Genomic DNA, 15,314 nt, shown 5'->3' on the forward strand with positions numbered 1-15,314 from the left:
GAAACCTACATACCAGCCAAGCTTGCTGCTCTTCTTCCACTGTGCTCCATATGAACCGATCAGCTAACAAGAATCCACGTATTTACTAATCTGGCTAACGCCTTCCCTGCACAGATTTCTCATTTTGATTTTGGTGAACAGTGATGTTAATGAAAACTAACTTCTAAATCACTATCTGCATTTCCTCAGTGAATCACAGGGACCTTCAGGAGAAGAGACCGTTTCCTGGCTTACAATACAGTATCACTGACGAGGGAGCCTCAGCCCTATTCTCTGGCCTCTTCCTTGCAGCTGCGCTGTGTGCCTCCCACACTCCAGCCCAGCCCACTCACCCATAGATCCTCCAGTGTCCTGGGGTCCTTGGAGCGCCAGAGTCCTTAAACATTGGAGGTCTTCTTGAAGAATACTTCCTAATGCCACTGAATACCCCGATTCCTTCTATCCTGGGCCGTCTGAAAATCAGATTGGAGTTCATCTCTCCTCCTCCGAAGCCTCCCACATCACTAATCCTTTATCATTCCTCACCAGGTTATGGTTGCTGGCCCAGTCCTTTTCTCTCCTTCTTTACTAAGCTTCAAGAGGCTAGATATGGTCTTTTATCTCAGTCTCCTTGTGGTTCATTCTTGGACCAACACATAGCAAGCAGAAGTGGGGCTGGCTGTGACCGTTTACTTTCAGAGGGCATGTACCCTTAAAGTTGGCTTATTTGAAAACATCCTAAATGGGAACTAGAAGAAGGGAAGGTTCAGATTACCTAAAAATAAAGAATTAACTGTAATCTATTGTAGAAAGTAGTATGTTTCCAGTTATTTAGAAAAGTAGTAAAATGCTGTTGTAGTGTTTCAGACTTTTACTAAGCATCACTGAAATATTTTGTGAGACATAGTTTGACTAGATAGAAATGATAATAAGATGAAAATAACAGAGTCTGACTTTGCTTCTTCCCCTTGTTTGAGAGTAATGAGCCTTTGATTTTATATATTGTTCATTTCTTTTATTTTCCCATTTCTCGTTCTCTTTCTGATTTAATCACCTGGTCAGAGAAAGAGAGAGATCCTAATATTTTGAGACATCATTAGAATTTGTGTGTCTGATTACAGTTCACAATGCAATACTTTGGGAAGATTGCATTATTATCTAGTAAATGTGAATGTGTATGCTATCAGACCTCCTACTTCAGTCCTTAAACAAATCGGTTTACTAAATATCACAAAATAGGGGATTTATAATGTAAAATAAATGTTAGAGAGATACTGCAAATCGTGGAAATAGCGACTATATATGGGTATTGGGATTACAACTTTTAAAATTCGTTGTTATTTTTAATTTTCTATATTGTGCATGTGGTATTTAACATGCATTTGATAACAATAATTACATTTATGTGAATGCACACATATGTTTGATTTAGTTTATGATATATTGTGACTGTGACTTCCCTGGTGGCTCTGATTGTAAAGAGTCTGCCTGCAGATCGAACCTGGGTTCAGTCCCTGAGTCGGGAAGATGCCCTGGAGAAGGGAATGGCAACCCATTTTGGTATTCTTGCCTAGAGAATTCCACAGACAGAGGAGCCTGGTGGGCTAGTCTAAGGGGTCACAGACAGTTGAACACAACTGAGCAACTAACACTTTCACTTTTTCATATTGTGATTGAGGGTCCATGTATAAAGTACAGACAGTTGCCTGATTAGTAAACAATCTGGAGTAAATAATATTTTATCTGAATTATGGAGAAAATTCTGACATTAATCAGATTTAGGTAATTATCATTTATCCCCATGATTTTTATAGAGAAGAGTGTGAGAGGTTAAGGGAGTTTAAATATTTTCAATATTATTTATTGTTATTATTTCAATATTTCAATTCTATAGCAAGAGGTGGTGATTCTGGGTGAAGATTTTAAGTTCTCCATATATAGAGAAACAGTTACAGCTTCATCTGTGATGCCAGAGCTTCTGCCATGCAGATATGAATTAAGTAACTGCTAATTTAAAGAGCCTCTTGATGAAAGTGAAAGAGGAGAGTGAAAAAACTGGCTTAGAACTCAACATTCAAAAAACGAAGATCATGGGATCCAATCCCATCACTTCATGGCAAATAGATGGGGAAACAATGGAAACAATGACAGACTTTATTTTTGGGGGCTCCAGAATCACTGCAGATGGTAACTGCAGCCATGAAATTAAAAGACCAACCTAGGAAGAAAAGCTCCTTGGAAGAAAAGCTATGATCAACCTAGAGAGCATATTAAAAAGCAATGGTTTTTCCAGTGGTCATGTATGGGTGTGAGAGTTGGACCCATAAAGAAAGCTGAACGTCAAAGAATTGTTGCTTATGAACTGTGTTGTTGGAGAAGACTCTCGAGAGTCTCTCAGACTGCAAGGAGAGCAAACCAGTCAATCCTAAAGGAAATCAGTCCTGAATGTTCATTGGAAGGACTGATGCTGAAGCTGAAACTCCAATACTTTGGCTACCTGACGTGAAGAACTGACTCATTGGAAAAGACCCTGATGCTGGGAAAGATTGAAGGCAGGAGGAGAAGGGGATGACAGAGGATGAGATGGTTGGATGGCATCACCGACTCGATGGACATGAGTTTGAGCATGCTCTGAGTTGGTGATGGACAGGGAAGCCTGGTGTGCTGCAGTCCATGGGGTTGCAAAGAGTTGGATATGACTGAGCAACTGAACTGAACTGAACTGCTAACTGGAGATGTTTCTAGAGCAGTCATTCTCAACTCAGTTGATTTTGCTCCTGGGGACATTTGGCAATGCTTAGAGACATTTTTTAGTTGCCACAACTGGGGGAGATGCATGTGCTGCTGGTGTGTTGTGAGTAGAAGCTAGAGAGGCTGCTGAAGCTCCTGCAAAGTATGCAGAGCCCCCACCCCATAAAGAATTATCTGACTCCACCTCTCAGTAGATGTGATGAGGAGAAGCATTGTCTAAAGTAATTGTGAATAGTTTGATTGCAATAGCTCTGTTGGCAATAAGGAGTTCATGGTCTGAGCCACAGTCAGCTCCTGGTCTTGTTTTTGCTGACTATATAGAGCTTCTCCATCTTTGGCTGCAAAGAATATAATCAATCTGATTTCGGTGTTGACCATCTGGTGATGTCCATGTATAGAGTCTTCTGTGAACTCCGGGAGTCGGTGATGGACAGGGAGGCCTGGCGTGCTGCGGTTCATGGGGTCGCAAAGAGTCGGACATGACTGAGCGACTGATCTGATCTGATCTGATCTGAATAGCTCTGTTGCCTCTTAGCTTTAAAGTCCATCCTCTAGTTAATGAGTCTGCCTGTCAATAGCAGGAGCATACAACAGAAACCACAACTCCAGGCTAGTGGACATAAATTTGAAGCTGAAAATGAACATGGAGTGAAGGGGCTGAGGAAGAGAGTCGATATGAATTGTAGTATGCTGGACTTGGGACAGGAGAGACAGAATATATATTTCAAGACAGAAAAAAAGAACAAATGTGATAATTCATTTCAGCAGAACATCTGCCACTTTTTTCTTGGAGGCATAACTTAAGATCTTCCTTATATTCAGCTGAGGTGTTATTAATCACTGTGAACAAGAGCAGGTCTGATTCAAGCTGAAAGTCCAACCTGCCCAGGTTGAAAGCAAATGGGTTTGGAGGAAACAGGGTTGGGTGGTGCCCAGATGGTGCACAGGTGGGGAGTGGTGGACTGTTTAGGTACTTCAGCTTGGGAACCTTAACAGTCACTTTGCCCTCCTCTACCCCTTTGGGGTGGCAGAAAGGCTCTGATGGAATTCCCTCTGGTTAAAAAGCCAGTCACCTGAGCTCAGATCATCTTTGTGTTCTGAAACTCAGCCTAGTCTGCCTGTGAACTTTCTGTGTGAGCCTCCTTATGTGGACTTCCTTAGCCAAGGATTTTCTGAGCTTTCAGTCTTGCACAGTACAGATCAAAAAAATACAAATGGAGCCGCATCTTCAGATTAGGAAGAAACAAGGTGAAGAAGAATAAAGGGGGTAGGTAAGAGAAAGAAATATGAAATTAAATCCTATAACCTGGGTACTAAACAACTACATCTAGATAGAGAGAAAGATAGATAGCTAAGCAAAAAAACAAAAACAAACAAACAAACAAAAAACAACCCCCCCCAACTTTGTGTTTATAGAAAGAAAGGCCTTGTATTATCACACTCTATTTTGTCACAAAGGGCCAACAAGTTCAAAACAAAGGGAGAGAGAATCATTTCAGGATTTAGAGTATGCTGTGTTCACTTTCATATTCTGCAGAATGTTTATCAAGAAATAGAAATGGAGACTTCTGATATTATCTTTCATATGTATTTATTTATACAATAGAAAATGCCACACCCATATACTCACTTACTTCTACAAGCAGACTTTATCTTATATTTAAAAATGATTTGGTTTAAGTGTGTTGAAGTTTTACATTTAAGAAAAAAGTAATCATGATGAGAGGGTAGGAGAAAAACAAAATGCTTTCTAAAATTTAAAGAGATTTTTCCAAAGGATATCTTTATCCACATCACTGGATAAAAAGAAAAATATTTTAAAAGAAAAATAAAAGATAAAAGAAAAATATTTTATTCAATGTCAAAATAATTTAAACTATGAAAAGAGAAGAATCGAAAAGACTATTTCCTCATCTTCTGCTTTCTATACAAAGCTCAGATAAAATGGTTTTTTTTTTTCATGTTAAATTTTCAACAGAACCTGGAAATTTGCTTAAAGATGCTATAAGATAAGGATAAACCTGCCATAGAAAGTATATATTTTAGTTTCTAGACCTTTTATGGAGTTAAAATTCAACACACTAAAAGCCAAAGTACCAGAATGGTATACTTACACAGGTTGTCTTCTCAAACATATGACACTTTTAGATCAACCAGCTGTCAAATTGCACCAAGCCTTGATGGCCACTGCATGTAGTTTTTAGAAACTTACAATTCAACATGGGTAAAATTTAGTATTAATATTTACCCTACTATGCTGCAGAAAGGACCAGTTGATCGAATCTTGCCAATTATCTTTTGCATCTTGCTTTTTAAAAAAATACCCACTTCTCCCCAGTGTCAACACTCACAGCACCTCTAAAAAGAATATGAATACGGACGATCCGTCCTTTTGGGTTCTCAGCATACTTAGAGCGATGGCACACTAACACTGCTCATGTGAATGTGCACCCTACTGAATAGTTAGAGTCATTCGAAAGCAGAGAAGGAGCCTGCCACAGTGAGTGCTCAGTGGAACACACCGCTGTCCTCTGCTGCGCTAGGGGCGCGCGCCCAGGGAAGGCGCCTGCACCGGCTCCGTCTCCTGCCCTCGCAGCTTCGGTGGGCGTGAGGGGCGGAGTGGGCACGGTCTTCACATAAAAGGAGACTGATGTTTGCCCACAGCACTGACCCGCATGATGCGGGGTCGAGAGGACCCCTGATTTTCCTAGCGTGACAGGCTTTTCCTTCTCGGAACTCCAAGAGCCAACGCTAAGGGGCACCAGAGGCTCGGATTGCTACAGCTGCCACCCGTCAGGGCAGGCTGACGGCACGGTGCTGCGGAAGTCCTGGGCGACGGCAGAGCCCAGCTCGGTGGGGGCTGGGCGCAGCTCTTCGGAGTGGGTTTCACGAGAGCTTGGGATGCTCCAGATCGGAGGAGGAATCCTCCGAGGTCAGGAGGATTGGAACTCCAAACGGTGGGCTAGTCAGTGAAGGCTGGAAGGCGAGGTCCTAGTATTTTTCTCTGATACTCTATGTGGCCACTTCTAATCTTTGACTTTATGAAAAATGTCGCTGTCCTACATACAGCTAAGGATATATGCCACACGCGTCACCCCTGCCATATACTAAAATCATCTGACAAGATAATACACTGGAAGCTGTTGATGTTTAGTTGTCCAGGGATCCCGAGACATGCAAAGAGATCAGATGTCCCTCCTCTGCCCCCCGCCAGCCAATTCAGGTTTCCTCCCGTGCCCGCAGCCTTTCGTCGGAAGCCCACGCTCATTGTCTAGTTAAGGAGGCAACATCCAGACCCTCGCCCGCTAGAAGCCTCTGCCCACCCGCCGCAACTCGGACTTTTTCTCGGAGTCCGAGAGGGAGCAGGAGGTGCCGAAGAAATTCAGCAGGCATCCTCAAACCTTGCTGTCCGCAGTCTGACTTTTATCAGTAATAACAGAAAAAAACCAAAGGTGGCGGGGGTAGGGGTGGGCTGGCGGACGGCAAGGCAGGGCAGGCGTCAGCGCGCAGCCGCTCAGGCCGGCCTGCGGGCCCAGCCGGGCTCCCCCCGCCCACCCCTGGACCCCCGGCGCCCTCGCCTCCCCCTCCGCCGGGCCAAGCCCGGTGCCAATGCGCCAGGAGGGAGCGAGCGCGGCGCGGGAGGAGGAGATGACGCACGAGCCGGCGCTCCCCCCCAAAAAGTGCTTCTCCAGGACGAAGATGGCGGCAACTTAGCCGGGGACTGAAGATGACTGTGGCTCTCGGGAGGCCCAGCGCAGGCGATTCGGCCCAGAGGTCCGGGGGAGGCGGCGTCAGCAGTCGGAGCCCGGCGCCCGCGGGCGGACCTGCGGCAGCGGCGGCGGCGGCGGCGGCCGGAGCGCGGGCTGGGGGGTGGGGGGGCGGGAGCGCCCTGCCGGCGGCCGCCCAGGCTCCGGACTCGAGCAGAGCGAGCGAGAAGTAGCCGCTGGAGGAGCCGAGGAAGGAGCAGCGGGCGGGGGGTGGGGAGGAGGCGCCGGCGAGGCGCTCCGGCCGCAGTCCGTGGGCAGCGGAGACGCGGCGTGCCCCTGGCCGGGGAGAGCGGGCCGTCCTCCGCGGGGCCATGGGGACCCGCGCCCTGCCCGTGCCCGGCTGACAGGCGCCGCCACCCCGCCACCTCCGCCGTCGCCTCCTGCACCCGGCCCGCCGCCGGCCACAGCCGCGCCGCCGCCTCCGGGCGACCCTCTCCCCCCTGCCTCCCTGTCTCTGCATTGTTGTTTCCCACTCGACAGAGGATGGGGTCGGCGGATGCTTAGGTCGGAAGCGAGTCCTGCCTCCCTCCGAAGCCTGGTAATATTGATGTAGGCAAAGAGCGAGAGGAGCGAGGGAGAGAGAGAGGAAAGGGAGGAGGGGAGAAGGCAATCGAACCCCTAAGTCAATGCATATTGTGGTGACACCGGCACCGGAGCCCTCGCGGTGGAGTCGGCCAGGGCTGTGCGCTCCCAAAATATGACCAGGGGTGCTTGGATGTGTCGGCAGTATGACGACGGATTAAAAATCTGGTTGGCAGCACCCCGGGAGAACGAGAAACCGTTCATCGATTCGGAGAGGGCTCAGAAATGGCGACTGTCTCTGGCCTCTCTCTTGTTTTTCACAGTCCTGCTCTCTGATCACTTGTGGTTCTGCGCCGAGGCCAAGCTGACCCGCGCCCGGGACAAGGAGCAGCAGCAGCAGCGGCAGCAGCGGCAGCGGCAGGAGCAGCGGCAGGAGCAGCGGCAGAGGCAGCGGCAGCACGAGCCGTCCTGGCCCGCGCTCCTGGCGAGCATGGGGGAGCCCTCGTCCGCCGCCCAGGCTCACAGACTCCTCTCCGCCTCCCCGTCCCCCACCCTGCCCCCCTCCCCGGGAGGCGGCGGCGGCGGCAAGGGCGGCCGAGGCACCGACAGCCGGGGCAAGCCTCTTCTTCCAGGAAACTCTGCCAGACCCGCGTGGCGCCTGGAGACTTGTTACCCGCAGGGCGCCTCCTCGGGCCAGTGCTTCACGGTGGACAGCGCGGACGCCGTGTGTGCCAGGAACTGGAGTCGGGGGGCGGCGGCCCGGGGGGAGCAGGGGCAGCAGACCCGGGGCCCGCCGCAGCCAACTCCGCTCTGGAACTTGTCGGATTTTTACCTTTCGTTTTGTAATTCCTACACACTTTGGGAGTTGTTCTCCGGGTTGTCCAGTCCCAACACTTTGAACTGTAGTCTGGATGTGGTGCTCAAGGAGGGCGGGGAGATGACCACCTGCAGACAGTGCGTCGAGGCTTACCAAGACTACGACCACCACGCTCAGGAGAAGTACGAAGAGTTTGAAAGCGTGCTGCATAAATACTTACAATCGGAGGAGTACTCGGTGAAATCGTGTCCTGAGGACTGTAAGGTAGGAACCCGTGGATTTTTTTTCCCCCTTCCTCGCGCTGTTATCTCTGTGTGTGTTGGGTGGAGGTGTCTTCTAGAGTTTTAAAGTCGCTTTTTGACTCTGGTTTTGTTACTTCGACCCTTGTTTTTGTGGTTCTAAGCGCCTGACCTGCTGCTTGACTTGGGTCTCTTGTGAATTGCTGGTGGATCAGTGCCTTCTGAGAAACCTTGGAAGATCAAGAGGACTCTGGTCTTCTGAGATGATAAAGCCAGTGCTTTAACTATCTCTTAAAGCTGCGGAGTTGGTTCAGATTCTGCCACTTTTTTTTTTTTTTAATGTAATTTGAGTGAAGCTTGTGAGGAAGACTGTGATGGGACTGCATACTGGTGACCACAGCTGAAGTCAGAACAGGCTAAGATAGGCATGTGTGGTCTGGCTTATGGACCTGACACATGAAGTCTCTGATAGTGACAAATTAAGCTGGTTGGCCAAAGAGACAAGAGAAAGTGTTTGTGATTGTTTATGTGGGAAGAACTATAAGCATTTTACGTGTTTTCCAGGAGTAATTCTTGTTGTTTTGAAAGTTTGGGGGGCCTTCCTAAGCGTATTTACTCACATGAGTTTCTTATTTTCTCTTAGAAATGTGTATAGTTATTGATCAGAAGCTCAGTATGAGTAGAAAATTTTGATTATGTATCTGGTGATAACTGATCAGTGTTAGATTATTTATTAGTCACCTTATGTAATTAGCTTGAATTTTCAGGATGCTCTCAGGAAGTACTAATTGGCAAATGCTTAATGCCATGACTAAAAAATACTGAACTCATTAATAGCATATATTATCTTCAGCCCCTTCCTGTTGAATATAATAATGGCTGTAAACCTTGCTGATTCACAAAGGAATAGTGTATGCAAGTTTCTTAAGAAATGGCAAATGTGACCATGGGCGCATGTCCTAGTAGAAGTGTTGCTGTCCATGGTGCTGAAATGAGATTTGCTCAAGAGCTCCGTTGAAGATGAAGATACTGCAGTGACCTTTTAGTAGGGGAAGAAATGATGGCAGAATCTCAATAAACCTTGATGTTTTGCCCCAAAGGTAATTTCTTAATGCAATAAAATAGTATTGCTTTTCAAAAGAAATAATCCGCCATATTGTCTCTCTACCTTTCTCTTCATCACACCCCGAACCTCCCCTAAGGAACACAACTGAGCCTCCTTTGCCTCACTTGCTGGAAAAGTGTGGTCAAGGGCAGTATGGATCAAAGGGTTCTTGTGATGCTTTCACAAGAGAACTGGCCTAAGGGATACCTACTCAAACTGAACGCAGTTCAAGGGCTGTATTCTAGCTTGGATTGATTAGTTGTGCTTTTGACAACTAAGCTAAACTAAAACTAAGCTTGCTTTGCCAACATTCTTTAAGACCAGAAACATATCTTCTTTGCAAATAATGATATTGCATTTGCAGCATTAATTTAGAATGCTGCTTCATTAGATAAATGGATCTTAAAAGATTTTTATATATTCTTCTTAACCATATGCCTGGGAATTAATCTTAATGGTAGAAGTTACTAATGAACGACTAGTATATTTGTTGCATACTTATTTATTTTGACAAGGTAATGTTTCCTCAGAATTGCAAGGAAATGGATCTGTCTACTAATTTTATTACCAGTAAAAAACTTGCAAAGGTTTCAGTGTATTTATGTTTAAAGTGATCCCTTGTAATAATTTGAATTTTCTTGCTTCCTTGAATGTAAACTCTCATAGAAATTTCTAGTTACTTCAGTTTGCATAGGCTCAGTATTCACAAGGTAGTCTACATTGCAGACTACAGAATATTCTTAAATAAGCCTGTCAAATTTATTTTATTTGAATATTCACATAATAAATATCTATACATGTATGTATATATAAATAAATATAGAGTTTTCTCTTGACCTGAAATAATTATCAACTTTATACTTATATCATCATAGCTATAAGGTATAGTGTAGGTTAAATGAACATGTAATGTTAGGAACTACTTCTGGATTATGTTTTCATATAAAGTAGTCATTGTGAGCTATATACACAAAAGCACATTAAAAAAATCTTAACTCCTTTTAGAAACATTTCTTCATACTGAAAAGTAAACACAGACATTTGAGTTTTTCATCTCCACAACACGGGATTTATTACTTGTGATGCCTTGAGCTATTTTTTGGTTGGTTGGTTGTCAGTTGGAAACACTTGACATTTATTCCAGGATAACTGTTTTCACACAGTTTCAAATTTTGGGTGCCAGGGTGAGGTGTGTTCAGTGTGTGTTCTTGGTTGATAATTTACAAATCTATTAATTAGATCCTTAGCTTAACATACAGCTTCTTTATGATTTTGCAAAACTGCGATCACATCCACATACAAAGTATATTACTTGACTTAAAATGCTATTGGTGGTATTTGAAGAATGTATCTGAGTTTCTTTCTGAACACTTTTACTTATTTCAAACATGCTTATAATTTGAAATGATGTCTATCTATCTTCAAGGGCAATGTTCAAGATATATAGTCCATGCAAAATTTTCTACATTTTAAGGTTAATGACAAAGTCTTAAGCTACATTAAAAGTAAATGCATTATATTTCCAGAGTTGGTAATATATTCATGAAAAAAATCTAATAGTTTATTAATATATTTATACATTTATATATAGGATATATGCTATAACATTAATTATACAAATAATTAGAATTTATATTTTAGAAGAAACATATTAACTTTATAATACCCATGTATAATTACATGATTAATATAGTGACTTCCAAACTTTAAAAGTTAGGACATATTATTGCCTTCTAGTTTTATAATTGCTCCCATTAAACAAAAAATGCCACATTCCATGTAGGTATGCAATTAAAATGGATTAAATTTAATTTTTATTGAACTTGATTTAAGGGACTTTTGGCCCATTATAGTGAAAAAAAAAAAAAAAAACCCTTAATATTGACTTAATCAAATCATATTGCTTTGGACCCGTAGTCATTGGAGATCAAATATAGCTTGGATTTACTTTAGTAAAGGTTTATGTGCAATATATAATAGAAATCATTTACACCCAAGAATATTTTTTAATATTCTTAGAGATAACTGGTTTAATTTTTAAAATAAATATACACTTTTATCTGGGAATTAATTTATGGTAAAGAATAAGAACTTCTGCATATATCATTTAGACTATAGCATTCAAGTAGCAAAAATTATGACAGAAATTCTTCTCTGAACTTTGCAGTTTTATTCTAAATAATGTTTTTGACATACAGCAGGAATCTGACAAATCTGTGAAAGTCTTCAAGATGGCTGGCAATATTAAAAAATACACTCTTCCAATCATAAACAATTACAATGTACATTATTAACATGCCTTAATTTTTGTTTAGTTGTTTTTCTTATGAAGATTTTTTTTAATATGCCATTCTTTAGCTTCTAGGCATTCTTGAAATCACATATTATAAAACAAATATTCAGGGAATATAAATGTCCATGCTGCAGGTAAACCTTTATTACTAATAGTTTTATTCCTCCAGACAGATGGTCAGGGAAAGTGAGTTTGAGATTAGATTCTAATATAAATCACTGTACCACTGTATTTTAATTCTCTTAGAATAGATTATAATCCTTATACTGTCAAGAATGTATACATTCTTATACTTCTATTTCATAATTTTATGCTAAATTATATTGCATATTTTATATAACAGACAACGATCAGAAGAATACTCTGCTAATGTTCCTCGTATGTAACAATTGTGATACTCAGAGCTTTGTGTATCCTTTGCAGAAACCACTCAAAAACATTAAGCAGTTTGAGAATGTAAAATTTGGTTACATAATATGCAGTTTACACAAAAAGCCATTCTAAAATTCTTATTTATTTTAGTGTCATACAGTGTAGATATTTTAAAATGATTTTTAAGGAAATATCTAACAATTTTTTCCACTTAAATATTATATATAAAATACTTTGCTGTAATCAGTTTAGCGCTACTGTATATATTATGACAGTATCCAGAATGTGGAATACATCTGCAAGTAGACCTCTTTTGCATTCTACCACTGTAGTATTTTCAAATCATGTTTTTATAACTGAATCACTTCTCTGCAATATCACACAGTCTAACCGTCAGATGGTCACTTTAACCACTAATAAGGCCATTTATAAGGTCAAAGCCACTGTCATAAATTTTTAGGACCAGATTTTAATTTTTAATATTTTTGCCCCATATAAAAATGGGGTGCTTTATAAACCAAGGAATGATTTTTTTTAAAAAAATTCTGACTTGTAACTGGGTCAGATTAGTAGCTATATAGGGCATAACCACAAAATTTTAATAATTGCTGTTATACATTGGTTTTAATCACTTTAATTAGATGAGATTGGTGTCTGCATATGCAAGGTGAATTAAAGTATAAAGGAAAAAAATCAAATAATGTTCTCAGTCTCATGCTCTCCCACAAATAAATCAGAATGCATCGATATATTTTGGTAGTAGATTGAATGTACAAAAACAAATCTATAGATAGCTGTTTGAAACACAATACTATTTTGGTTTGCATTATTGACCTATTGCCTCAATTTCAATTCCCAATTTCCGTTTCAATCTTAATCTTCTACGTCGACCTCATGTTGACTAGGCACCAAACATGTCATTGTTCGCTTTATGTTGACTTACGCTCAAAAGATATTTCTTCAATATCAGTTAACATTTACTCTAGATCAGTGGTCCTTGGCATAACAGCAGAATATCCTGGGAATCTTTGAAAATACGCCCAGCCCGAAGAGATTCTGATTTCATTGGCCTGACTTGCGTCATGAGCTTGGGGTCTTCCAGTTTCCCTGGTGCCGTGCAGCCTAGGGTGAGAACCGCTGTTCTAGTTGAGTGACAAGCGAAGTGGAAAAACCTTTTAGGTCCTGCGCCTCTGTAATACATAATAACCTCATTGGTTCAACAGAGGAGAAAGGAGCTTACATTGTTTCTAAGTGGTAAAGGCTACCGGACTAGGGGGAGCGAATACCCTGTGGCAGGGCGGAGGAAGTCAGATGAACGCGAACCGGTTGTGTGCGAGCTTTAGGCAACGTGCCGAGGAAAGAACACGGAGAGAAGGGTGCAGAAAAGGCCGGAGCTTTGAACATTCAAGGATGGGCCTACTGGCTGTGGATTTTCTGTCTTTTAGCCAGAACTGAGTCATTATTCTGTTGTTCACTAATGGGCTGAGCGCATGAGTGCAGAAATCAGATGATTGTCTCTCTGTGAGACGATCAACTATTTGATTAGAGGAGCCTCAGCCTCCTTACTTTGTCTCTAATTTTAGCTTGTATAATACAATGGCTAAAATTTAGACTTTTTCAAAAGTATGCATTGGTTTTAAGAGAAAACATTTCAGCTTGTCATAGTATTTCATGTGGTTTGGTTTATTCTTTCTTCACCTATTTACTTTATTCAACCTAGAGAATTACTAATTATTTTTTATTGTTCTTTCTCCATTATGGTGACCAGCCGTATCTCCTCTCTTACTTATTTCTGTCATACTGGAATAACTAGTTGACATTCATAGAGTGTTGTGAAGGTACAAATTGCTAAGTAGACACAGAATGCTACCACACTTAATTTAGAAATTCATTTTAGAGGGATCTTATCATTGTTCTGTTTTGAAGGGACTGTAATATCATCACATTTTATTTTTTTTAAGTTAGATTAGAAATGCTGTGAAACACTAAATTTAAGTTTTACCTTAAATTAATAAGCAATAAAACCTTACAACCCAAATAATGAAATTTCAGTAATAAAATGTTTTAATTTCCTTCGATTCTTTAAAACTGAAAACAGGAATTCACATCTGCCTTTCTTTGGTAATAGTTAATGGTTTATGCTATGCATTGTGTAGAATGCATGAAAATATTTCCTTCTTGGGTGTTTAAAGTGTTAAAAGGTTAGTAGTTGGCCTTCCCTCTCTGTTTCTACACAGAGTCATTTATTAAAAGAAAAAGTTGTAGATGCTATTACGGATGGTAAAAAAAAAAAAAAAAAAAAGAAAAAAATCCTGCAAAAAAAAATGCAAGTTTGCTAGTGTTTAAATTCAGTTAATGATCTTAGCAACAGTAGTAGTATATCTACATGTATGTGGAGTGGGTGGATGCAATAATTACTTCTTTAGAAATACATGGGAATTGTATATGTCAGATGCTCTGCCCCTCTTGAGAAGGAAATTGGGCTCTACTCAACACCGTGAGTCCTCAGCCGTCGATTTCCTCTTCTTCCTATCAATGTGCCCTCTTGCTTCCATCTGGCTGAATCCTCTCCTGGCATCTGGAGGCTTCACTCGCAGGGCCTGTGTCCCATGGGACACCCAGAGTTCAGAAGTCTTACTTCTCTGCATCTGCACTGCCATCAGGAATAATCCGTCTCTTTCCTCCTGAACTCTCACTGACTTAGTTTATTTGGGGAAAAAAAAATTGAACTAAGATTTAAACGTATGATCATGACAAAGTATTTGTTTTCTCAGAAAATGATCGGAGTCACTCAGAAGTTTAAGTGCCAGGACGAGCTTCAGTAATAGCTAACAGGTTTTCGAGTTGATTAGAAGTCAGGAACTAGTCTAATTCATTTAATCATGCCATCTTTATAAGTTCTACCACATTATTTTACAGATGTGTAAAGTGAGGACATAAAGTTAACTGTCCCGAGCTCAAACAGCTGGTAGTGTTAAAGATCGAGCTCACTTCCTCACCTTATTGTGTTTTCTTTTCTCCCTTCATTATGATCATTACAGTCATATTGAATCAGTTCAGTTCAGTCTCTCAGTCGTGTCCGACTCTTTGCGACACCATGAGCTGCAGCACACCAGGCCTCCCTGTCCAACACCAACTCCCAGAGCCCACCCAAACCCATGTCCATTGAGTCGGTGATGCCATCCAGCCATCTCATCCTCTGTCGTCCCCTTCTCCTCCTGCCCTCAATCTTTCCCAGCATCAGGGTCTTTTCAAATGAGTCAGCTCTTCACATCAGGTGGCCAGAGTTTTGGAGTTTCAGCTTCAACATCAGACCTTCCAATGAACACCACAGTTCATATTGAATAGTGAAGAGATAAGTATATAAATCCACAAATACTTTTTAATTTTTCATTTATCATTAAAAGTGTTTTATAGATGATATAGCAAGCTATGATGTCAGAAATTTTGGAGTCCTAGACAGCTGGAA

The 15,314-nt window shown here is 41.9% G+C and overlaps 1 protein-coding gene across 3 annotated transcripts in view; it reads left to right on the forward strand.

Moving 5' to 3' along the window:
* The first annotated feature begins 6,668 nt into the window (after positions 1-6,668).
* The window catches only part of NALF1 (NALCN channel auxiliary factor 1), a 615,281-nt gene continuing 606,635 nt past the window's right edge, over positions 6,669-15,314 (forward strand). Inside the window, exon 1 of one of the 3 annotated variants that reach the window (XM_025262595.3) lies at positions 6,669-8,100. In XM_025262595.3, coding sequence (XP_025118380.3) covers positions 7,195-8,100 — 906 coding nt within the window. In that variant the 5' untranslated portion in view covers positions 6,669-7,194. The remainder of the gene's footprint in view (positions 8,101-15,314) is intronic. The other 2 variants (XM_025262596.3, XM_025262594.3) reach the window with 2 other exon arrangements.

The sequence above is a fragment of the Bubalus bubalis genome, chromosome 13 (genome assembly GCF_019923935.1).
Source record: "Bubalus bubalis isolate 160015118507 breed Murrah chromosome 13, NDDB_SH_1, whole genome shotgun sequence".
Taxonomy (NCBI): domain Eukaryota; kingdom Metazoa; phylum Chordata; class Mammalia; order Artiodactyla; family Bovidae; genus Bubalus; species Bubalus bubalis.